The sequence below is a fragment of the Harpia harpyja genome, chromosome 1, assembly GCF_026419915.1.
Source record: "Harpia harpyja isolate bHarHar1 chromosome 1, bHarHar1 primary haplotype, whole genome shotgun sequence".
NCBI classification, from domain to species: Eukaryota; Metazoa; Chordata; class Aves; order Accipitriformes; family Accipitridae; genus Harpia; species Harpia harpyja.
This window is the reverse complement of record NC_068940.1, coordinates 87,331,012-87,358,327: the sequence shown is the minus strand read 5'-3', so window position 1 is coordinate 87,358,327 and position 27,316 is coordinate 87,331,012. Positions and strand designations below refer to the sequence as shown.

Here is a 27,316-nt window from a genome sequence, read left to right as displayed (position 1 = left end):
CTCAAGCCAAAAACTGTCAGGCTGCCATAGCAGACTCCCATAAGGGCTTCTGTTCCTCCAGCCTTGGGCTTATATGCACATATACAAGCTGTTCTGTCCTCCATTTCTGAAGTCATTACTTTCACTCAATTAATGCAATTACAACTTCAAAGGCTCACATCTCTACCTTATAATTCATCAGCCTGCCTGTGGCTAGCCCAAATACATATTCTATGGGAAGCAGATGGTTTGAGTCTCCAACTATTCACAGGTATTTCTGCTGAAAGAACTTGTAAGCTGCACTGTCACCCACTCACGCATCAGGATGAATCTAAGCATTTCTGTACATAATCCTGCATGCTTTATTTTAATAAGCAAACACACAGGATTACAGTATTACAGCTTCTCTCATCTAAGTCCATGGGAATTTGGGGAAAATGGATGAGAAAATAAAATGTTGCAGGGTTTTAATTCAACAAAACTGCTGCTTTGCATCTCCTGCTGTAATTTGGAAGCATCATGCTCCCATTCTCTTCTACAGGTCAATAAACAAAGTGAATGGGGAAACAGTACAACCAAATTACATCTGGTGTGAAACATCACAACAGCAATCCATTTCGGTGTTGCCTGAAAACTACAATCTCTGTGGATCATTTACTTTCTCTTTTCATCAGTCCTTTTTGATATACTGTTAGTTGCATTAAACCTTGAAAATATGTTGAAAAACAGTAAATACAATTTCATGTATCACTGTGCCAATGCAAATCTGTAGTGGAAAGGCTATGAGAGGATTTCTAAGTACACATACAGTGCTGGTATCAGCTAATGTATAACAATTAAATAGCAATCAATGAAAGGTTTGACAGCCAATTTATCATAAATAGTTGCTCTTTTTTATGGAATACACTTCCTTTGTGTATAATGTAGAGACCTTGAAACAATTAGGTAGCACTGTAATTCTTTTTTGCTATTCTTGAATGAGGATTTTTGGGGGTTGGGGGTTTTTTTGGTAAAAAAATATAGTGATTTTAATGAAGTACACAGTGATAGTGATACTCAGGCTGAGTAAATGCAATATAATCTCATTTTAAACTGGTAGCAATATAGCAAAGACTCTGTTGGAGTGGTTTTAATTTAGAGTCCATTTTTGTACTCTGTGGACTACTGTCACAGAAAGTAAACATGCCTGTCACTAGAACTAGGCAAGTATTTTTCTGTTCAGAAGAATGATGCTGTACAGAAATTTCCTTATTTGATGAATTGAAGTTGTATGACACTGAAAGTAGTTTGTACTTAATACGTTTACTAGTCACCTGTAGGGATTTTGTCTCAATAAATCTTAACTGTTACTTTTAACTGGAATATAAATTGCATTCATGCATTTTTTTAATCACATTTCTTACTTAAAAAAAAAAAACCAAAACAAAACAGGTAAACCCAAATCTCCATGGAAAAAAAAGCTAAGTTTTGCTCCTTGAGACAAATCAAAGGAATGTCTTTGGGAGGAGTTAGTAATTATCATAAACAATCTACCTAGAATCCAAAATTAATTTGGAAATCTTCCCTGAGAGAACAGAGATATTTTTCATCTTACTATGAAGTGATATAATTTATCAGAAAAATGGTAAAATATCAACTAAACTCAATTTAACTCTAATTACAGTCATTTTGAAGTGCATAAGTTAATTATTAAATGACAGCAGAATTCACAAGACCCATTGTTGGTGTAACAACTTGTACTGCCCACCCTTGGGCAAAACTGCTGGGATAACAATAGCTAGTAAGGGAGAAAAGTGAGTGTACACTGTCTGTGTGAATAAAGACCATCTGAGAAGGTGTTCACCCAAAACTGATCAAGATGATGACCACCATCAACTAAATTAAACAGTAGCCAGTGAATTGCAAAGACAGCTTTTAAACAAACGAGAAGTCAGCTTGAAAAGAAGTATAAAAGTAGGATGAAAATTTGTAACAGTGGGGAGACATTATGGCGTGGAAACAGCAGGAGCCAAAACCTGTTTTTGAAATGCCAGAGGTCATCTTGCTGGTGCCACAAGCACTGCATACAGACAGAGCATCGTCCCCACTGGATGCTGCAAATAGCCTGCATCCAGCTGGTGGGCTGACATGACAGTTTAGGGTGCCACAAGGAGGGTTGATTTCTCATGGCATATGTATTAACAGATTGTATAGGCAGCAGCATGTGTACATGTAAAGCTGGAGCAACCATGTCTCCAAACTTGCTTTTCTGTACAGGGGAACATGCTTGTACGCCACGTCCTCTGGGAGAGGGAGTGCACACGTGTTTCTCTGGATGGAGAGGTACTGAAATTTTGGGAATTACTTTTAGAAGGGTGGTTAGAAATTTGTACCTGTTTATTAACATTTTGTATTTTGATTCACCTGTTGTATAGATGTTATTCATCCTGCATTGTAAGTTAACTACATTCCATTAATAAATTGGTAAGCTGCTTCAATACTGTGAACTGAGCAGTTTTTCCTCCTGATAATCCATACATGGCTAAATTCACACAGTCCAAGAAAGATTCAGGTACCTGAAAAATTGTACTCACATAGTATGATCAATTAATGGGCAGTGTTTTTCTTGCCCAGGGTAGAGATTTGCTCCTCTTCCAAGTTCCCACTTGAATAGGTTTGTGGTATGGATGGAATCATTTCCTGACATCTGTTCCAAGGCTGGTTGGTACCATCCACACTGGTTTTTATCTTCAAAGTCACAGACTTCCATTACTTTAAAAATGAACAGTGAATACTTCATGTTTATATAAAAATTTGAAAGCATTAATTGATTTTATGATAAAGTAAACAACATGGCAATAAAAAGGATTCTATTTATAGTATCCATGAATACTTACACAGTCCTAACATGCATAGTTTTTCCTCTATGGATAAAATATCAATTATATTTTTCTGTGTTCTTTTCTATCAGGCAGATTCTAAGTTTGGGTATACACCAATTCTTTTGCACCTCAGTATCTACCTTCATATGTGTTCTGACCAGCTTTCAGGCCATTCTAATAATCTGTTGTGTGATATACAATGAAATGCATGTAAAATTCATCAGCAAATCTGTCAGCTGCTGCATGGTTCTTTCTTCAGTCCTGTAGACTGACGACATTAACAACTCGTTGTACTTTGTGTACAAAGTCCATGACCAAAACTCTAAAAAACCAAATCAATATTTCAAGCAGTCCCCACAATACCTAAAAGCCACATAATAATGCAGGTATTTGGTATTGACATCAAATACTGCATTGTTGTCTTACCACACAAATATGCAGCTGCCTGTGCCTCAGTTTTTGATTCCTGAGCAACTGGACAAAAAAAAGTGAGCTCACTACCAACCCCCCTTCACAATGCACCCCCCTGTAAGAACATTTAGGGGAAAGAAACTCATTTATTTTCCATTTCTGTTATGAATATTTATTCTCCAGTACATCTTCCTGAATATTTTGCAGAAACTTCATCTAGGTGATCCAAGGTGAGTCTTGTCACTTTCCAGAACTTTGAAACAGATTATTATACTCAAGTCTAAGTGACTGCTGTGAGAACTGTGCAGGGAAACGAGAATTTGTTTTAACCCACAAAGCTCAAATGCTAGCATAGCAGAGGTAACTTCTACATCAAGAAATCACAGTGAGTTAGGAGAATGTGCCTGATGCTTCCTTCCTTGGAGGCTAAAAATGGTAGACTAAGGAGGGAGTGTGTTTGGATTTATAGCTTGTATATCACCAGTAAGGAAGCAAACCACAGCCAGTATGATTTCATGAGTTACCCATATAAAGATTTGTGACATTTCCTGAGAATGATGAGTGGCATAGTATCACATGTTTATTCCCCCTTTTTAATGTGTTTTATAAACATTATGTTTCAAATGCCTCTGAGAAAGAGAACACCTTCGTGAGAACATCTTTCTGCCCTCAGTCAGGACATACTTAACTCCTATTCCAGCACTGTCATTTGACTGATAAATTGCCATTATTGCTGTAGTGATGGGAGACTTCAGACAGAGCAAATATGTAAAGGTGTATTCTCCACAGTATTCATCTCTCTCAGAAAGAAAGGATGTTTTATAAGGCAATGTAAATTTCTGAGGGGAAAAAAACCCAACAAACCATTCTATCCAAAGTGCTCTGCATTTATTTTTCAGTGCAGAATTTCAATGGCTGGTGTTTTTTCACACTATAGGAAATTACCCAGTGATATTTATATATCAGATTCATTTCTTCCAGAGTTATTCCCACATAAGAAATAGACAGAGGGAGTATAATGTTACTTTTCCTCATTGAGCCCTCAGCCCTGAGAGAGGTGATTGAGTTCCCTACACAATGTGTAATGAATGTAGGGTTTTGATCTTCAGTGAGAATAGTTTATCTTGCAAAGGCTGATGAGGTCACTGTCTCTAGATGTCTGTCCCCCCCATTAATCAGCTTCGGTACAGCAGTATTTTCAAGTACTGTCCTTTAAGGCAAAGCAAAGTCATTGACAGTTTCTTCTAAAATGCTATAGTGTAAACTGCTGCAACTCAGAAGCAATCAACAATTCTCTTGGACCTCTACAGACAACATGTGGTGACCCTAGTCCATTGTTCCAGTTCCAGGGTTCCCATCTGACCATCAGGCTTTAGGAATTTACAGGCTAGCAGTCACTTCTGCATGGAGTAGGCTGAATTTCAGAGTCATTGCTGCTGATGAAAATACTTTGTATTAAAAAAAAAACAAAAAAACCCCCCCAAAATCCAAACCCCATATTCTTTGAAGTAGGTAAGAACTGGACCCAAGTCTCCCAGATGTGCACCCCAAACATGAGACTGTAAAGTAATTCTTTCTTCCAGTCTGAACTAGTGAACATTTGGAGGATTTAAATAAGTCATAGGTCATTTAATTTGAGAAACTATACTCACTCAAAAAAATTGTCATGTATAGTACCAATCATTGGGGAATTGAGGATTCCTTTCCTCCCCCCCACCCCATTTCAGTAGTAAGTTGAATTGGAATGTCAAGTCTGAATCAGCCCATTAGAAGGCAGAAAGTGCATAACGGCTCAGATTCCCACATTAAGAGCAAAATATTATTATTTTTCTGGGGAAAATCATATTAAAAATAGTATCTAGGTGCTAATACCAAATTGCAATGGTGAATAGAGAGTAGACAAAGCAAGGTGTTTAACAGCCGCAAACTAATAAGGTAGCAAAGTACAAGATTTAGTATACTCACCACAAGCTGATTCATCAGACATATCAGAGCAGTCAGGTCTAAAATCACACTTCTGGATCATCTGGATGCAGTGGCCAGAGGCTCTACAGACAAACTCCTTCTCTGTGCAGTTGTTCATGGGGAGCGTGGCAGGAACTGAAGTTCCTGAAGTAGTTGTAGAGATTGTTGGCAAGTTTCCTTTGAAAAACAAACCAACAAAATGTTGAGCAGTAGGACTAAGGCATTCTAGTTTTGTAATAATTTCTCCCCTTGCCACTCCCACCCTTTGTCAAGGGTATAGCTTTGCTGGAAACATGGCTGGGTGGCCAAGCTGAATGACTTAAACGCTGCCCAGCAGGAAGTGAATTGAACATTTCCTCAGTGGAAGGCACCAGGTTGGTCATGCTAACCAACCACCATTCATACAATCCTCGACACTTGCAGGAATTTATTTACACCTCCTACCTGTCTTTCAGGTCACAGTCAGTGAGTCATTTCAAAAAACTAATGTCATGGAGACTGACAGAACAATCACAAAAACTTAATTTCCCTGTAAGCCAGGGCTAACAGATTATTCTGATGATAATGGCTTTTTTTTTAACACATCAATTACTGCAAATGACTGTGGAAATTACTACCTAACCTTTTTCTCTTGTAATTTTATCACTGAAAAAAACATTTTTTTCTCATTAGAAAAATTATTCTGAGGTCATTATCTTGTTCCACCACTTCCTATATGTTTCATTCAAACTCATTACTACTTCTTTCAAATCAATTGTCTTTGCCTTTCCTCCCATTCTTTACTACGCACCTTTCTTCATGCTTTACTGTCATTTCTTGAAAACCCTTGCTATTATTGTCCATAAAAGGAATTTTCATTATATAACTCCTTTTTTAAATTTAATCATTAACAAAATTATTAGCTGTAGTGCACAATGCACCTGAGCAATACACCTGAGTTAATTAAAAAGTACACGTGAAGACTTTTTATATAAAATGTGTCTGGGACAGCAAGGAACTTTTTTTTTTCCCCTGAGGCCTGGAGCACTAAGACTGATAATAAATTCCCCACGAGCAGGAGCCATTTCTATTTTGTAAGGTAGAAAGCACATCTATGACATCAAATGGATTATACTCCAATCAAATGAATGATACTCCCATAATATCCTAAGACTCAAACGAAAGATTTAGGGGAAGGAACCTTTTGAAGGAATAATTGCATGATAGAATAAATGTATCTACACATCATAATAATAGCAAGGACCTTATTGGTCAGAAATTTTTAAATATAAATGCCACATTCAAGTCTGTGCTCCCAATCCACTGGAACAGGAGAAGAAATGTTGCCTCAAGTTGAGGCAAGGGAGATTTAGGTTAGATATTAGGAAAAATTTTTTTACTGAGAGGGTTGTCAAACATTGGAATGGGCTGCCCAGGGAAGTGGTTGAGTCACCATCCCTGGAGATATTCAAAAAGCGAGTGGACAGGGTACTTCAGAACACAGTTTAGGGGGCATGGTTAATGGTTGGACTCGATGATCTTGAAGGTCTTTTCCAACCAAAATGATTCTATGATTCTATGAAATTTTTGAAGTACCATAACCTTCATGACACCTGAAAAGAAAGGAGAATCTGCTCCTTTTTCTCTTTTGAAATAATTCATTTTCTATAATTTATGAAATACCATTTTGTCCAGAGCAAGCATCATTGAATAGTCTTTGGTTAGGGCATTCAAATGAGGCATCAAAGCAGTATGCCCAAGTTTTGACATCTTTAATATTACTGTTGAAGGACTTTACCACCAAGCTATCAAGTCCATCTCTCCCTGGCCAGTATTTGGTTATTTGAAGTGGAACAAGAGCAACTGGTCAGCTAGTGCTTAATTCTAGGGTGCAGGGACATGGGAGCCCTGCTTTATTCCCTGATCGAACTTGCATTAAATATGGTGGTATGTCATAGCTATTAACTATTTTGCAGACTGCTTCCACAGTTTCTCTGACTCTTTTTTGGTTGTTGGGATTTTTTTATGGTGTGGAGGGAGTAAAATAGAGGCAGGACTCTGGAGTATCTCAAAAATTGCTCTCAACACTAAAAATGTTTTAAAAATGTACAGAACACAAAAACTGTTTCCTATTCAGCTGTCTACCATTATACTTCAGTATTTTAGTTTTATCTTTCCACACAAAATGAGCTGCTTTTTTCTTATTTATGAACTTTGAAACTCTGACCCTCTGTACTTTCCAACTTTCTTCTTGTTTATTTTTAAAACTTTTTTTTCATATCTCATTTCAAAACATGTAGGGATTTTCTGATTAGTTCTTTTAAGGTTTTCTTCCTCGAATATAAGGCATTGTACATTAACTGAGTATGTACAAAAACCTTTATATTCAAAATGTTATAATAAATGTTATAAACTTGGTAAAATGTGAGATAATTACCTGCAGAAGAAACATGCCATATACACTTGATATTCCTAGTAGACCTAATTATATCTACAAGAAATTTTTGGAGTAGCAGAATAAAATGCATCTGCACTATGGTGTTTTAGAATTAGTGCTAGGATACTAATATTCAGGCAGTGTTCTGAATTGTTTGCTGTTCTATAGCCCTATTATGACTGTACATCAACTGTCACACCGTATGCAACACTGTAACACCTGCTGCAGCTAACACTAGTCCTCTTAAAATCCCTTCTGTGATAAAGTGACAGGTCTGGAATCTGGTGTCTTGAAGCACATGTATTTTGGGATATAATATTTTACAATTCTGTAGACATTGTACAACCCTAGGAGCAATGACTTCTGAGGACAGGCTGCTCTGTCATCTGAACTGTTTGTGTGCTGTAATGTGGGAGCAACTGGCACAGTAAATACATTAAGAATTATTGGGGGGATGCAGAAGGCTGTATCAAACTGAATTTGCTGAATGAAAGGTCAGTTTACTTACACATAATTAAGTTTCTTTTTCCTTCTAAGAATCAAGACCTCAAAGAGTTTGGAAGCTGCACACTTCTTACTGAGGGTCTCTTTTGGACTTTTTGGGCACAGCAGAAACTTCTGTGCTGATGCCTGGATATTAAGGTCTGAGAAGCAGGGAAACAAATCTGGATTTCCTTGTCAGGCATGAGTCGCAGTTTGATCCGGTTTTTGCTTTTCCAGTAGAAATATTTACAAATGACAGCAAAGAATCATCTCACAGCTAGGGGGTGTACACTTGTTCTTACCATTGTAAAGAGTACAGTCTAGAAAAGACATGTCATCAAGTCCAATGTCTCCAGTGAAACCATCTCCTACAGTACCTTTCACCAAGATCTAGGGAAACAAGAATTACAAAAGCATTTTTCAGTGTACAGTAGACTTCCACTTCTCATTAAATATTTCATATCAATTGACAGAGGAGTCATTTACCACATTTCACACTTAAAATGAGATTAAATTTGTTCTAGGGGATATATTCTATTTAGTGACACTTTACGAAAGAGACTAATTATTATCAGCTTTCACTGGTGGTCACATTAATCACAGTGAACCATAACAGAATGGTTGGCTTCACAATTGTGTAAATCCACTGAAACATGATTGTGATATAAAATGATGGCAAGACATTATCATAAGTGGCATATTATTATTAGCCTCTTTGGTACTTATTGTAATAACATTAATCATGATTAATTATAATAACATTCATGTGAATAAATTATATACCCTTATACAAATCCCACTGTGATGAAAACAATTAAGCAGGTTAAAGATGTGCTATGAAACCTTTTAAAGAAAAATATTCTATTATTTCATTAGGGTTGCCAATGCCGTATACGCTTACTTTCTCATTATTGTCTACAGCCAAGGAATGGGAGAGGTTAGTATTTGTGAAATACTTTCTGGATGACTGAATAAGCCTCTTTTCTTCTGACTGTTGCTGAATGGTAAAAATCCAAGCAGGTGATTAGGGAAAGATTTAGTAAGAATTTTCTTAATTTAACTAATTTATAGATACTTATTCATAAAAAAAAAAGAAAGCCTCCTCAAAGCATACATTTAAAAAAAAAATAAATAAATGGTTTTGGTGATCCAATGGAATTCAAATGTTAAAGTTATTTCTTTGCCCCTTTTTTTTTTTAAATACTTATGGCACATCTTACACATCTTGCGTATCATCTTCCACCAACATTTCCCTAGAGGAGGTTGCACTCCTGCACCTTAAGAAGCAATACTTTTATTAAGAGCATAAAAATATACAAAGATAGAAGTGGCAGGACACAGTTCTGCAGGGGTAATTCAATTCAGAATACCTCTTTATTGTTATGATGATGATTATGATTGTATCACTTAAAATCTCCCCACCTAAATGATTAATTATTTTATTTATTTAGGTTCTTACTTGGGGATTCTGACACTTTGGTATATAGCATGAACTCGGTAACACAGAAAATGTAACGGAAGTGTAGGTATAGACTTAAAACTGAAAACAGGAACTATTTATGAGTTAGTGCTGCAGTACAAAACCTAGTCTCTCTGCAGCTGTGGTTAAACGTTGACCACTTAAATGAATTTGCCAGCTGAAATTCTGCAAACTTCATAAGCTATTATTTAACAACCTCCAGGGAACTCATCTACCATGAAGCTCATTTCACATCTCATTTATTATTTGAATGAGGATAAATAGTTCCCAATTTCTCCAATTTTCAGAGCTCTAGAGATCCAGTCTCAATGATATCTATAAATGTAGCAAAAGGTATACTACATAAAAAAAGGGGAAAAGAAACTCCATGAAAAGCAAAATGTATTAGAATGACACTCTGTATACAGAAAAGGATTGATCCCTTAAGCTTTTGAACAAAATAGGTTTTTGAAGGGTGAAGGAACATTATGACAAGTGTTAATAGAGGATTTACAATGGGTAATACTGTTCTGTACAAACGTTCCATTTTTACAATAATGCTCATTTCTGCCACTAGCCAATTCCCACTGAAGGTTAGCAAAATAAAGTCTTAATTTCTATACAAGCATAGTTTAAACTAGAATGGAATTAATTCCAAAAACTGTGAGGTATTCAAAATTCTGAAGATTTCTGAATGTTTACGTAATAGTGATTTTAGTTCAAATGTATTTACCTAGTAATATAGCCAAACAGTATCTCAGGTTTGTCACAGGAAGTGTCAGCTGTGTTACTGTTATTAGTACTTAGAGCATGCTAATTCTGACTAGGTTTGCTGTGATTATTTCTGGCAAGAAACCATGTGATTTGGTTTGAAGAGGAAAGAACAACACCACAAGTGGATAATAGTACAAATAGCCAACAGAACACCATCATCAAAAGCTTTTGTCATAGCTTACTGAAAGCAAATGCAGGATTCAAAGTCATATACATTTCACTGCATATCTCTGAAGTAAACTACTCCTATGTTTTAATGCTCTGCATAAAGAAAGGAAAATGTCTCATAACTTTCATTAAGAAAAGTAACCAATTTCTTATGAGATGATGGAACTTTTTTAATTACAGATAAAGGCCAAGCCATAGAACCATGAAATGCGTGAAATCCATATCAAAATTACTTGCTTCAAAACTCCTTTTTTTCAAGATATCTTCACCCAACTATCATGTCACAATAAGTCTTCACTGTAGGACAATTTTTTCAAGAACACATGAACATATTCCTATAATAACAACTCAAGAATTACGTAAAAAAGGGAAACTATTTACCAAGCAAACACAATTTTTTTTTTCAGAAAAATTGAGATTTAAAACACATCTAAGAAATTTAGATTTAATTTTGACTTCTTGAGTTATTAATTCATGTCAAATAAGACTTCTTGGTTTCTTTGATAAGTGAGTCCAAACATGGTAATTTATTCCTCCCTGGTTCTGTTTCTCTGCTTCCTCAGCTGCCATCAAAGGAGTAGGCACTGTGAGACTTGAGACCATTTCCCAAATCTCTCGTCTAGGCATCCAATAGTTGCATCCTGATGACATGGCACTAAACTTTTCCTCTGTACCTTCCACACCATGGTTTCTCTTTGGACAAAATCCTGGGTGCACCGGCAGAAGGTGTGCCACCGCATGTTCCAGCTTTCCCCCTCATGGGGGGAATGACTGGGCAGTCAGGGCTACTACACATAGCGTGGAGCCCTTCTGCCCCCAAAAGCAAGCACAAGTGGAGACAGCCCATCAGTTTCTGGAAAGATTATCAACATTAGGTCACCACAACATTTTAACGATACACATAGAAAAGCTCGAGATTCCACTGCCCGTCTTCAAAGCCCATCAGCCCCTTCCTTTTGTGTCCATCAAAAACGCATTAGAAGTTAATGTCTCAACCTCAAAAGTTGAAATAAAGTCCTTTCACACAGGTGTCCAGATAAATTCTTACCAATGATCTTAAGGTTATACACATCAAATGTGAAAAATCTTGTGTCAAATATTTGATGTTTTACAGTGCTTGGTTTTACAAGATACTGAAAAACACTAGTTCTAGTTCAGTAAAGCACTTCATCACACTTCACTATGAGCTTGTGAACCCTCATGCTGATTTATTATGTTTTTCCAAGCATTTCTCTAAAGTGCAGGGAAGAATCACATTTCTATCTTGTTTCAGACTCTTCACTGATGTCAGTGGGACTGCTGACAAGCATAATATTGATACTGTTTACATATTCTGGGATTCAGTACTTTGCTGTATTAAGGCCACAAAACTTCACTCAAGAGACAAGATCCTGTTTTCACTCTGTAATATTAACATTGGAAGAATTATTGCAAAAGTAGTATATAGTCAGTATAAAAATTTCTGAGATTCTGGCTGTATAAAACAACAAGGTTAGCCTGCCCACTTGGGAAACATCTATCTGGTAATTATAATCATAAAACTTTATTTAATCCAATTTAAGGTCATGATTAGTTTTGACTTCATCTACAAAGATATACAGAAGTCTCCTTTATTTCAAAAGATTATGGCAGAATTAGATTATTTTCAAAAGCAACCCAGATTGTAAATATGAAGTCTTAAAAAAACCCCAAACAAACCAAATCCCACAAAAAACACAGAAAAATGGACACCACCACCCCCCCCTTTAAATCTGAAGATATTTTTCAGTCTCTAAATTAATTTAATTTCTGTTCAGTTGGCTACAGAGGCCCAAAAATGCATTTATAGCTTTTAGCAATTCTACTTTTTGTAATATTAAAAATGTAAATGTTTTCTTTCCCTAAAGAGGATGGATGATGATTTTTTTTAATTACTTAAATATCACTAAGTATTGAAAATACTTGACAGATAAGAATATACTCACAGACAATACTAAAACATCCATGGTTAACTGGGCAAGGCCAAATCTAGTCCAAAAAAACCCCAAAAGATACTGTAAATTTTTCCCACATCTGAGGTACAAGTCCTTTTAGTGTTCATGTATGAATTTAGGGGGTTTTTTAGAGCATCAGTCATTTCTGATAGCCTTTGGTTAATGATGCAGACAGTTTAAGGACTCAAAGGCTTGACCTAACTGATAGGCTGTTTTGACAAGGATACACACAGGTGAAAGTGGGTGAGTTATAGTATGAGAATAACAAAGCGATGGCAAGGCTGATGATGTTCTGTCATGATCAGCCTTTACTGACTCTAATCATATTGTAGTACCCTGAACTACTTTCAGATGGAAACTCATCACCACTCCTTTACCATCAGTGTGTTTTTGCTGCTGGGGTGATCTTCCATGACAGGTGTAGGCAGGTTCAGCAGCTTACACACATATTCACTTATACACTACATAGATTCTTTCTTTCTCCGAACCACCGTTTCCACAGGTTTTATAAATAAATAAATAATTAAAACTACAGGATTCTGGCTGAGTTATTATGTCAAATTCCTAGGACTTATGTTCCTAAAAGATGTGTCCCACATTGACCAGGGTGCCTTGTTATGACCTGAGTACATTTGTCCCTCCCTCTGGTACGCTGGAGCATGTCAAGATGTCAAGGGCTGCATAAAGACATCTCCACATCACTATCCAGAGAAGCCTGAATAGGGCCTTCATAGGCAGACTTGTACCTGATCTATGCAATGCTTACTGCTAAGGCAATTCTTCCATGCTGAGCTAAGGAGTATCCTGAGAGAAGACATGCATCACTTTCTTTTCAATGTTTATGAAAACATTTGTGCCAGCAACCGAGTCAATTATCTGTTAAGCAGCAAATGCCAGTGAGCAAGAGGATAACTATTACATCTTTTGCCTAAAGATGTGGACCTTTCCTTATCCAAAGGATTTTGCCTGACTGAGATAGTAAATTATACACATTTGCTGCTCCTGCATCGACACATATGGCCTTAATCTCCCGAAGTTAGAAAACAATAACATAGGGATATCATCAGAACATATGACTTGCCATGAATCCTGTCATCATTAAAGATAACGAGAGTTTTGCTATATACTTCAGTGGCAGTAGAATTTCTACATTGTTTCTTAATTCTGCTATAAGCATATTCAATAAACATAGAAAGATTATAAAAGATAATATAAACAAACCCTCTGTTTGATGTAAAGCATAGAACTATGGAAGGAGACATGATTAAAACTTCAATGAAGTACTGCTTTCCTGTGATCTTCTTGTTACCTTTTCAAAGATGGCTTCTAGATCCAGTAAAGGAATGAGAAAAAAGTCACTAACATTTTCCTTCTCTTTGCAAAGTTATCCAAGTCTCATTTTCCTGTTCAGCAATTCCTGATAAGTAATATAGTAATAGCAATAGCAAATTTAAGACACTACTCTTAATTTTCAAGAAAGCAAAATTCCTACTTTACATGATTCCCCTCAAGTTCAAATGACTCAACACAGTCTCTCGGTGGGTTGTGAGTTGTGAAAGGTGGTGAAACCCTTTAATTACTTCAGGTTTTCCGTATTTAAAACATGGGCAGTACTTGACAGTTCACTGGTGTATAGAAAGGTTATTTTTATCTTGTGCAATTTCCTTTGATCTTTCTGCATGTAAATAGTGAACAAAGGTAAAAAACACACCCCCACCCCCTTTGTTGTTCCCCCCCTGCCCCCCCCCCCCCCCCCCAAAAAAAAATTGCAAGGCAATGACAGATGTGAAATTAAGAAGACAATTTTGACTGGAAAACGCTTTGTTAAGATAGCTTAGAAATTTTTATTCTTGGTCCCCTTTGTGCATACGTTGTGACTTGATGACATCATGACGAGTCTTCCACTGCATACCAATAAAACAATAACACAAAGAATAAATCATTTCTATTGCCACAGAGTGGATTAGAGCTTCATGATATTAAGTAGTGTAATAGCACTGAAAAAAAGGGCAATTTCTTTCCCAAAGAGCAGAACTAAAATAATGAAATTATCCCTGAAGTTTTGCACAATAGACAATATATTTTCCTGGCTTCTCATGTGATTTCCTTGTTTTCATGCTGTTTTCTGTGCTCTGAAATCCACTTGTCAAAAATGGCAATACTGATGTTTAGAAATTACTTTTAAAAAATCACACTACTTTTGCCTTTCAGATATACTGCATTGCACCACACACATTTTCAAGATGTAAGTTCTCTGTATTTCACTTCATACTGAATATCCATGTATCTGGAGTAGCATTGCAGAAGTAAGAAGCAACAGAAGCATGTGGTAAATTTTAAAAGACAAAAAAAAAAAAAAGAAGAAAAAAGAATCCATGAATACTAAACTTAACAGATTATTAGGGAAAGTGCAAAGGAGAAGAGTAGGAGAAGGAGATGAGGAATGACAAATTGAAAGTTGAAATTGAACCTGTTGCCGGAGTGGAAATCCATGATGACTAAACCTTTGTATGAAAATTACTACCACAGAATAGATCAAAAGCAATAACAGGAAAATGATCACAAGTGGGCATTGAAGTGTAATAAACATCTTAGAGAAGTCCTTGATAAATTCAGAGCTACTTCAACACCAGATTTTAATGAAAGATATGTATCTGACCAACTAAACATTAACAAACTCCTACTGGTATGTCAGCACACACTGAGAATGAGGCCCTGAGCAAGGAAGCAAGCAGACAAATCAAGGCAGAAGGCTAACAACACTTGACAACAATAAACCTGGTTCAATAAGGGTGAAAGCAACTGTGGAAAAATCTCAAATCATAGTTAGAATATGAAAAAGGGTGAGCCTCTTGATGCACTGAAAGCTGTCTGCAGCACAATGCCTCACAGCATGAGGACAGATGTACCAGAGGTTTGGTCAGCTGTCCAGCAAACTGCAGTGTGTGTCTCCCAGTGGACTGCTGCCACATCCACAATGAGAAAAAAACAGGCAGGCAGTTGATAGCTCCCAAACTCTTGGCAGTATATCACAGGTGGGAGGTTATAGCCTCATTGCACTGTTGTGCTAGTAGCCCTTAACAGACTTTTCTTTTGATTATTTGCCAAGATACTTATTGATCCCATTCATACTTCCTTGTGCCCAAAACATCCCTCAGCAATGAATTGTACAACAGACCATCCTAAAATATTATTTCCTTTTGTTTTGATTGTGTTGCCTAATAATTTCACAGAATACCTCTCATTCTCTGTATTCAGGTAAATCATTAATGGTCATTCTCTATGCAGCTTCTCTATGACACTGTTGATTTGATGTTTCTGTTACATCTCAACCATCTCCCTTTCCAAGAGGAGCACACTTTACCCAGGTATTCTAGAAAGGGTCAAACATTTCTGCTTCGATTTTTTTTTCAGCTTAATGTTTCTAATGTAAGAGCAAATACACAATTAATTTTTTTTTTTAATTTCCTCAGGATATATAGAAGAAAGACTACAAACTGTTCAGAACCAGTTTCCTTCTAACAACACTGTGAGTGGCAAGGATAATTCCTAGCTGCATGTGCTGATATGCAACTATAACAGGTTGAAACATGGTGTCCTCACGTTGCTTTTCACACTAGGATATAGTACTTATTTTGGGGACAATAAAAAGGTATGTGCACTCTTCCAGTCACACTGCATGCACAAAGTAGAATATGGCTAAGTTTGGTCAGCTCCATTTTCTGGGGTACATCAGTCTAAGTCCAGAATTTCAGTCTGACACTTATCAGTTAATGATCAGGGGAGACTGAAAAACTCCCACACTTAAGTCGATTTACAAAAGTATTGACATTACAAACTCCACTAAAAATTTCTCTCAGAGGTTCTGTGAAATGTGATATGACATCTAGAACTGTCATTTCAATCGCTCTGATGCTTCTTATGTAGGAAATGAAATTTGACATTTTCTTGCTTCAAGGATATTCTAGCTGACAAGGATGCCTAGCAAGTCATTATTTTTTCTTAAATTGATACAAAGGGTATTTAGTCTACTATAACAAGTCCTGCTATATTATTCATGTATGAAATGTAATTATCACCACTAGAGATGCATGAAATAAAAACACTAAATTCTGAAACCTCACAATTTGCCATAGCACAGGCTTTTTGTTTGAAACTGAACTCAAAGCCACTTTAAGAATAGTTTGTGAAGTAGAATAATGCCAAAAAGTCCATTTTCCACTAGTACCCTGAGTTTTTCATTACAGAAATGGTTGGGGGGTAGGGTGAGAGTGTTGATCAATCTGCTCTCTTGTCAGAAAAGGAATTGCAAGAAACAGCTAGAATTGCAGAAATAACTGAAGAGGGAGCTTTGTGATCCTGTTTCACTTATTACAGAGCAGATCATCAGAATGCCCAAAGAAGAATCACTACCTCATCTCACTGAGGAATGAAAAGGGAGCGAGTAGAGGATGCGAAAGTAGATACTGCCTACGTGATTTGTGATCAGCTACCTGGTAGTACCTTAAATACATTTTTTTAGCCCTTCCTGTCTCTCTTTTTAGATGAATGGTAAGAGCCTGTGTGCAAATAATGTATATTTACTACACATATATTTGACACCAAACTGATCTTATGTCAAGGGCATACCAAAACCATAACACAAGTAGTTGGGTCTAATTAAGGAAAACCTAATGTAACCCTATAATCAAAGTTAAAAACTCAACTGTAACTGTGCGCCTCCACAACTAATTCTATGGCTAAAAGATAAGAGTAATTGAAAATAAAATGTGTTCAGAGTGAGATATTTGCCTTTGAATTTGAAAATATTTGTAAGAAAAGGTATAATATGCCCTATATCTCCATAACAGAAATGAAAAGATGAAAAATTAAGATTTAAATGAATGTATTAAAAGACAAAACAATCACCTTAATCTAGTGTTTCAGAAATGAAGAAAACTTCCTTTAGATTCTTATCTGTCTTTAGACAAATTCTGCTCCTAAAAAACTAAAGTTGTTTCTTGATTTAGCACCATTCAAGAAATATATTTGAGGATTTATGTGTCGGAACTAATTATGACTAACACTTCACCCTTCGCATCTGAACGGCTATAAAACTGATACTAAATTTGATGATTTTGTCACAGATCACAAATAATACATTATTAGCACTGTGACTAACTTAGAAAATAATTTCAGAAGTAATTTTCTCTTTCATCCAAAGTATTGTGAAATATATTAATTTCATTAAGGATTTCTTTGGAAGTGACCCAAGGCTTCCTCTTCAACAGACAACTAACAGCTCTTAGGGGTAAAACTTCCAAGGTGGCTGTCTAAGTTGGGATTGGTGACACTTGTAAAGCTTCACTCAGTGTAAATCCTGCTGTAGCAAAGTAAAACAAAGCCTTCCTGAAGGCTGGCTTTCATTGCTTCATGTCTGCAAGAATAAAGGTGACCCTAATGATTCTCAGAGATATTTCCTGCTGTCTGATCTAGAAATGATGCTCAGCGATTGTAACAGGGAGTGCCTCCCAGTTCAGCACGAGGCAGCTACAACATCAGATCCTATGAGCTGAGGAACTTAAAAGGGAGATGGCATGTGGTAATCCCTAGGGGTTCTAGGATTTACAACAATAATAACAACAAAAGCTGTAACTACAGTCATATTGAACGTTTCTACCTTGCAGATGCTGCAAGAGACAACTCACATCATGCTATGTAACACCAAATGAGACAAAATGATTTTACAAGACAACTAAGTTAGTTCTTTTTGATGTGTTTACAACCCACAGTAAAATGCTCTAACATCAAAGTCCTTTATGTGAGAACATCTAAAATAGGACTGGTCAGCCTATACTGTGATAGCTCAGCCTGAATAAGAGATGGGGGTATTCAGAAAATCAGAAGTATGCAAAGACACAGGCCACATTTTGCTTTAACAAAACAGAGGTCCTTTTCAGTACAGAAAGTATTTTTTCCCCAAACTGACAAAACTTTGAATATACAAAATTGTCTTGTTTTAAATCATGAGCAATGAATGGTGCAACCACTATACCTGAAAACAGCATGTTAGAGTGTCAAAGGTACAAATAGCAATGTACGAAAAAAAAGACAGACATCCACTGTGCTTCAGCCATCTGTCTTCCCATGTTTGGTCATATTCCAAACCATTATATCTAGTTTAAAATGCTGCTCAGGAGCTTGAGAAATCTAATTTGCACCATTATCAATATAGTCAGCATACATGTTTTAGAATCAGGCCCTTAAAATACAACAGTTTGGATTCTACACTGAGAAGAATATAAAAATAGCACAACAGGTACTAAAAATAGTAGCTGGAGAAAGAAGGCTGGCTTGTGTTTGTCTTTGCAGAACATAGTGCTATTCTATATTCATAGCAAATGTATCGTTCTAATTTTCAATCAATATTCCATTACTTTCTAAGATAATACCTAATTGATAATAAGAGTAAAATTATTACAGTGGATTTGGTTGTTTACTTTTCTTAACAACTTGTAAAATAGGAAAATATCAAATGCATTTTATATCTACTTAATTGCAAATTTATTTTGCATATAAACTTGCATAATTATTTTTCAATAATTTTTCGTTATTATTTTCTTCTGATTTTGGTCCTTGTTTTTCACACTTAAAGGGATAAAGTATTATATTTGAAGGGAGATGTAAGGTTTTATATATGATACTCAAAATACTAAGATTTTTAGTAATTATACTCAATATAGCATTAATAATTAATCCTGTACTTAAACAACATATTTGTATTTTTAAGTTTAATATCAGCCAACTTAAAAAACCTAGACTGATCATTATAAAATCATCACAGAATATTAGAGTCCTTTATGTATTACTTATGCTTTGGAGTATCAAAGACCTATAACCATCTTTGTTCACAGAGATAAATATACACATTGCAGATGAGCAAAAAGTGAATTGGATTGGGGTAAAGGTAATTATTTTTTCTTTTTTCATAATGTGTTTTACAATGTAGTAAAGTATCTCTAGATATCTTATGATGGACATGGTAGATATATGATTTACATCATGACTAAAAGGATACTACACTGCCCAAAATGATAGAGGTACAGAATTTTGTGATTGTTCACATAATATCACCATTTCCTTTTTCTGTATCTACAGGAATTTGAATGAATAGAGCAAGCTAAGACAGCTACATTTACCTAAGATATTAAAATAGAATCTTTGCACTTTCTTCTGAGCAGAAACTATTTCAGGTATTATGATTATTCAAGGTAGATAAAAGCAAACACTATTCATCATCAATATAAGTAGGCTACCATGGACAGAGTCTTATTTTACTAACTTTTCAAATGTACTTTTAAGGAAAAGACATGTAAGCAAACTTCTCGGGGAGATTAAAATAAATGTAAATCAAGTAAGGAGACAAGTACACTCAACAGCCTATTCTTTTTCATGTTGAAACAAGCATCCCATATAGTAAAAAAGGAATATCTTGAAAAGGAATATATTTTTAACTTGAATTTTTTTACCAAAAAAAAAAAAAATTTAATATAACTTCCTGCAGTTTATTAAATCCTTTGCAGATTTCTGTGTCATACCAGTTCTGAATTCAAAGGGAAACTCTAGATTACTAAAGCTGCAAAACTGAGTTTTATAAGCATGTATATTTTGGACCAGTTTTGTTACTTGTCAGTATTAGTATTTGAGAGAGATGCTTAATTTTGGCTCAGAAAACTGCATTCCTTTCATTTAAATAATTTACCTCTAAATTTCCCTTTTCACTCATCCAGCTACTCATGTTCTGCTCGCTGATGTCACATTAAACACTCTGATGTAAAACCATCTGACGGAACAGCAACAAACTTCAGCCATGGTTTGATGGCAGCTAGAACAAAGGTTTCCTGAGAAATTGGAGATTCTGAGGTTTAGTGGGAGCTGGTGTGAGCAAAGGAAGACTTCATGTGCTGTTCCCTTTGGGTTTCTGCCAGAGCATTCAATTAAAGGCCCTACAGTTTCAAGTCTATAGAGTTCCAAACTTTCAGAAGGGGATCTGGCTTTCCAGAGGTAGTCAAGTATCTTTCTCTGCTGCTTTGAATTTTTGGCTAAGTCCTTCTTTTCCTAACAGCTAGTATATAGGCACAATTGTTTATATGCTCCCGAAGTTGGCATCTCATGCTAGTACATAAACTGAAAATGTGAATTTGAGGGATTTACTATTCATAGTGATTCTTTCTTGGAATGTGGTAAACAAATGACAGACTTACATAGGGATGAAAGAGGAAGAGGTGGTATCAGCTATCACAGAGGTATGATCATCTCTTATTTAGAAGAGAAAAGGCAAAACAAAGGTCTACGTTACAAAGACTTAAGCCATCTTTGGTCCTAGAGTCTAATGTTTTTTATTCAATAGGAATCTCTGAAAATCCTAAAACAGCTGACAAGGTGCTCTGGCTAGACACAGAGAAGATTAGGAAGTCAAGACATGTATTTTGAACAGAAAATCATTTAAAAGTTCTTTCTTATTTTTAGACATCCAAGGAAAACAAAAATCCATTCTCAAGTGAATCTAAACATATCCTTTGAAGCATGGAGGTGACCTACAAGACTTTAAGCATGTGGTGTGAAAACACTGAACCACTGACTTTATAGGCTGTGAGGAACACAACATAGTAAACATAGAGGCTGCAACTTTAATACTGTTACCCAGCCAGTAGGCAGCCCAAAACTAACTGAGAGGCTGTTCTAGTAGGCATCTCAGTAGAAATACTTCAGAGAAAAAATGGTAACAGAGTGTGAAGACCTTTCAACTCACAGGTCTTTAGCCCTGGAAGTATCCAAACACTATGCACTTAAAAGGAAGATTGGAAAGAGGTCAGCACCTGGCAACTTACTAGCAACAGAATAACAACTTGTTCTCTTCAAAATTTCTGAGTTTTCAAGGGTCATAGGTTGTGATACAGCAAGCTCCATCATAAGAAATGCAATACACAATAATGAACATCAGATCTTCATCTCTTTCTTCAGAACAGACTATCAAATTATACCTTACACCTCATGCCCCTCAAAAATGACTATGGAAAACAAAAATACATTGAAAGAATATAAGATCCTTGCATTCCCTGCACAGAACTTGGCGAGTACAATAGAAAACCCTACAACACTAACACATTAAAAATATTTTCAGTTACTGAACAGACCTTGCCAACCCTCAGGAGGTCAAATATAGGACATGTGTGTTTATAGTTCTTTAGACAAACTACCAGACACAGGATATATTTTCTTACTTTAAAAAAAAAAAAAAAAAAAAAAAAAAAAGAGGCCTTGTTAGCATTCTGTTGATACTCCTTTATGTTTCTACAAAGGGTCTTGACAAAAAATGAGCACTCTCCTTCCAGGTGCCTCCGTGCAACCGCAGTAATATTAAGGCCTTTTCCTCCAAAGAGGATAGAACTTCTCTCTACCTACACATAATCTTTTGGGAAATACATGTGGGACAATCTAAAGGAAATATTGCATTATACCAGATTTAAATGGAAGGTGTTCCTTTTTATAATATGTTTTGGGGTTTTTTTAAGTTAATTTTATGACCAGTTGGCAGTCAAGTGAACTAATGTCTCCTCTAATAAACCTGCAGGTTCATTAACCCGACCACAATAAACAGATCACACATACTGAAAAGTAAATAACATATACAATTTTTAAAAGGTGAGAAAATAAATCAAGATTTGTAGCTGTAACTTACTGTAATCATATCTTTCTCCAAATGATATTTGATTGTTGACCTAGCCTTGCACACAAACATTCTGAACTGATATTTTTTCTGGCATTATATAATTAAAGAATAACACGTAACTCTGGAAAAGTAAGGCAGAGAAGAGGATATTCTTTTTAACAGTCCTTTTTTCATGAATGAATCAGAATTTTTGCCAAGCTGTTCTGTAGCAGATTCAGATAAGTTTGTTTCACCAAACACTTGAAAAACAAAAATAGCATCTACTTTAAATGCCACAGGTTCCTGTTCAAAACATTAAAATCAAGTGTTTTAGGGGGGAAAGTAAATTCAACAAAAAATAAATATTTCAGACATATTTTGTCAAAAAAACCCCCTACAAATGTATTTCAAAGTAAATTTGATCAGACAGTTATAAATACCTTTTGGATTGCACAGTCATTTTTATACTTGCAGTGTGTTACGATGCAGCAAATAAGCACTTCGCAACCTAGAAGGATCATACCTGAAATGGCTTAGAGCTGCTGATGTAGAGTGTCTGTCTGATCCATTGGTTTCCTTGATTTCCAAACTTGTACCACAATAGCCATCCCTTGGTATTACTCACAGTTCTCTGGAAGACTGACAGCTTGTAAACTTCCTTTCCAAACATATGATAATGAAAGCGGAAAATGCAGGTTCCATTGCCAGAAGGATTGAAGAGAGGACTAAGCAAAACTGCTTTATCTTGGAACTGGCGTGGCTCGGAGGATTCTATGTAGAGGTAGTGTCCCCTGGCTGTGCCTGTTGTGTGATCCTTCAATGGGCCTGTATTAACCGTGGGGGTTGGACCCTGTATTCTGATCCAGTCAAAGTCATCCTCAACGTCCTGCTCCCAATTACACAGCCCATTTTCAAAGTCACACTGTAGGTCAGGGTCTGAAATGTAAACAGAACAGACTGTCAAGTGAAATCAGCACTGAAAGGTGATCATGCTTTAATATCTTTGTCTCCATGCAAAAATTTCTAATATAGAGAAAAAATGCATATCTTCTTCTCCTTCCAAAAATTCCTCTCTGAAGAATAAATATACCCTTGCCTGGACAAAAGAGAAAAATAAATCTTTACTTAATCACCTCCTCTTTCGATATATATCTGACAAGCTGTACATAATTAATTTATTGCATAAACAGAACTGTGAATAACATTTTATTATTCATATTATTAAATGTATGTATTTTTATAATTAAAGCATGCAAAGTTCTTTAACTGAAATTTAACTGAGTGAAGGAGTTAAAACTGAGGTTAATTGGATGAAATAAACCACAGGATATAGTCTCGTAGGTATGTGCAATAAGTGACTTAATATGTTTTTGCATGGCAGAAGCAGTCCTAAAAATGGGTTGTGTTTTAGATCTTTATTATCCACAATAATAGTAACATGATAGCTTTATCAAAGCTAAATTCAAGAGGCATTTATAACACAGCTGCACTTTATTATTTGACACCAAGGCAAAATATATTGATTAGACCAATTACTTCTATCGTAAAAAAATAAAATGCGTATCAAAGGTGGAGAACTTCCATATCATCTTTGCATCTGCCCTTCATAAACAGTAACTGACATAATAGCCAATTTTTTTTTTAATTAAGCTGTTATTTTTTATGATGTTTAAAACTGCAAGTCATATAGTGCTCTCTTACTATACATCTCAAAACGGGTTATAAACAAGATAGACATTTTACAAGTGGGAAAACTGAAGTAGGCTGGAAAGCCTTCACTTTCTTTTAAATTCAGATCAGTTTTAAGTTGATATTCAGCAAATATCAGTACAGGCTGGTATCCCCTCGAGCATGTAAGGTGTCCCCCGTTTCTCAGACTCATTGTGATTTGCATAATTTAGTTACCTCAGGATGTGAAAAAGGAACTGCTATTTAATTTCATTTTACATTAATGTTCTTGAGTTCTTAAAATGGATGAATGCATGCTTTGGGAAGAAAATCAACAGCACTTTTCAGCACTGCAAGGTGAATGTCAAAAATGTGAATGACCCACAGCTTTCCTCAGTACTTACAAGTTCTTTCTTTGAAAGGGACAATTATGCCCAGCATGACTAATATCTTCTAGTACAGATATTTTAATGTTCTATAGATAGAATATAGGTCATAAAAAGAGATAGGACATACATTCCTCTCAGTCCATATACGTCTTCCACTGTACTTCCATCAGTATAACCAAAGACAGCATGTTAATCCAAATGAACTGGCAGATTGTGAATCCCCTCTTTTAAAGTAAACTTGCAATGCATGTGTGTGTTTTACAAAAGTTAAAGAAATACGACTCATTTGGATAAAGGAGATTGAAATCTATTTACCTGCAGCTGTAAATCACCATATGCATTTAAGTTAAAAATCTTCAGTCTGTTTCACCAGTAACTATATTCAGTTGAATCGTCACTGGCTGTGACATTGATAGGCTGTAACAGTACTGTGCTTTTTACTCCAGGGATGAATTTGGCAAGTAAATTTTGGTTTGATATAAAGTAAGCAATAATGGAAAGTACTTACTACAGTTGTCTTCATCTGATCCATCCCCACAGTCATCCACAAGATCACAGACCAATAAATTGTCAATACATGCTTTTGTGTCTCTACACCAGAAACGATTAGCACCTTCACAACTTAATGCTGGAGGTGGAAGAGCACAATTTTCAAATGTAATATCATCAATTGCTGAGACGCCATCATAAAAACCCAGACTGATTTTATCAAGTGATAATTGGAAAGGACGTGGAAGGCGTCCAAGCTGAATGACTGCCTTCAACCATTGATTTCCCTCATTGTAATATGCCCTCCAAAGGACAGTAGGCTGTTTCAGCCCATCCACAAGCAATTGCATCTCTGCTGCCCCAACTGACCGTCCGTAATTGTAATACCTAAAATGATGAAAAAAAGAAGTTAAGGGTGCAAAAAATGAGTATGGTCAACATCACATATAATGGCCAGTATCTTTTCTGTCAGAGCTACATGAAATATAGGAATTCCACAGTCCCTATTTCCGGTTTATCTGTAATTCAGTCCACTTTCTGTATGATGGTAGGGTAGGCTGCTGTATCAGTCTAGGGCTTATTTCAAGAATCGAAGATTATGAGAGAAGAAGCATACTTTATTAAATTAAACCCCATAACTGAAGAGACACATTTGCTTTCATATTAAGCAATGAACACTGCTCACTCAGATACATAATATGTTTTTTATAAATTTAATTTAATACATAATTGTAAAGCTTCAAGAAAGAAAACCAGAACACTTACTGAATGCAAAAGTACACCTATCTGTGCTAGTTACTGTTAACATGTTGCATTTTACAGCATTATTGGAGAATCTCAAAGTATTTAAAAATCATAAATACTTAGGTGAGCAGTCATACAACAAAACTGGGAACAGAACCAGGAACAGGACCAATAACTTGTAATTTCCAGACCTACACTCCAACGTCAAATCTTGGGTCTTTGATAAAAAGATTTTTCCTCTTCCTGTGGCAAATGTATTTGACATTACTGAGAAAAACTGCACTTAATAATAAGCCAGGCCAAACATTTATTTAAACAGTAGCACTACTTTTGACCTTAGTAAACAAATTATCACAGTTTACTTTTTCTGTCCCTCTTTGACAAGATTGCACAAAGACTGAGACAAGATAATAACTGAAAGGGGTTTTTGTTTTCCATATACATAAAGAAAGGATTGGAAGCAAAACTCCAATTCTTGTACTGGAGCTTTTGCTTAATGATGATACAATCTAATTTTGGATACTCTAGGTGACTCAAGGAGCTACTAGATTTTTGGATGGTTTCCTGTTCTTGAACAAAATTCCACATTTTCAAATTTACTTAACCAAAGTAGAAATTTTAGCAAAATGATTGTGGTATTTGTCTATATGTATGCAGATGTAATCCTTTAATATAATTTTGCTCAAAGCGTGACAACAAAGTCTTCCCATGTTTCAGTTCTGTTCTCCAAGTGCTTCAGCTTATTTCTGCATATTGTTCACAATGAAGACTATATGATTAAAGAATAAAAAGAAATAAATACTGCACAGGAAGGTGTGTCTATTTCAAACTATAACCTCAATTTCAGTCCAAGAGAAGCAATGTGAGATGATCCATGAATTTGAAATCTAAATTATTTCATACCAAAAGGACAATGTGCAATTTGATCCAGTTTGCCTGAACTTTGGGCTTCGTAGCTGAGCTACTTGTGAAATGCTGCTGCTGTTTTTCAGAATGAACATGAAATGACCTATCAAAATAAAACAGAAAACAACTTTTCAGGTTGAAGAAAGAAAGTGTTTCTAAGGGTTTTCAAAGCATTCATGGCCTCCACTTAAAATCTAATTAAAAAGCAGGTCTATCTATTCCACTTCTCTGTTTCTAGGCCTGGCTTGTCTTACCTTCAGATTTGTTGCAGGTGTGATCCTGCAGAGGAGCTTGCTTCTGAAAAGCTGGTGCAAGAGCACTACTGGAACTTCTTACCCAGTCAAAGTCATCTGCATTTGCAGTTTCAATCCAGCCACAGCTCTCTCTTTCAAAGTCACATACAGCAGCTGAAACAAAGTAAGAGACATTTTACTCATTCTCTGTACATAACATAGCTAAACAAGCTTTGCAGTATGAAAAGGAAATAAAATGTTTCTAATAAGTCACTGATATTCTAGAAAGAAGTCTAGGAAAAGGGCGCGGGGAGGCAGAGTACAAGGTGGGGGATTTGTTTTAAAACAGTTGGGTAAAACAGCGGTCCACAGAAACAACCAAGACATCATTATATGCAATGTATTCAGTAAAACAAGTCCTGCTCTCTAAAGGCACTGCAGCCAAAGCACTCAAAGCAGGTGAGGAGGCGCTGAAAACAGACTTCACAATCCTCACGTTACACAGCAAGAACACAAAGCACACAGAGCAGTAACAAGCCTTCTGCAAGATCTTTTAGGGAGTCGATGCTGGAGCCAGAAATCAAATCCCTTATTTCCTGAATCTCAGCAAGTATGCCAATAATAACAAAACTCTTCCTCTAGTTATAATAGGAATTAAGTTAAATATCAGGTATTACTGAGACACTATGATATTGGTAAAACGAGGA

The 27,316-nt window shown here is 35.9% G+C and overlaps 1 protein-coding gene across 1 annotated transcript in view; it reads right to left on the bottom strand.

Annotated features, from left to right (window-relative positions):
* The window catches only part of MALRD1 (MAM and LDL receptor class A domain containing 1), a 296,040-nt gene that overhangs the window by 207,975 nt on the left and 60,749 nt on the right, over positions 1–27,316 (bottom strand). The window contains exons 14-20 of the mRNA XM_052803955.1: positions 26,631–26,783; positions 26,374–26,479; positions 24,746–25,113; positions 22,704–23,116; positions 8,418–8,505; positions 5,217–5,393; positions 2,553–2,730 (exon numbers count right to left, since the gene is read on the bottom strand). Of these exons, the coding sequence (XP_052659915.1) occupies positions 2,553–2,730; positions 5,217–5,393; positions 8,418–8,505; positions 22,704–23,116; positions 24,746–25,113; positions 26,374–26,479; positions 26,631–26,783 (1,483 nt within the window). The remainder of the gene's footprint in view (positions 1–2,552; positions 2,731–5,216; positions 5,394–8,417; positions 8,506–22,703; positions 23,117–24,745; positions 25,114–26,373; positions 26,480–26,630; positions 26,784–27,316) is intronic.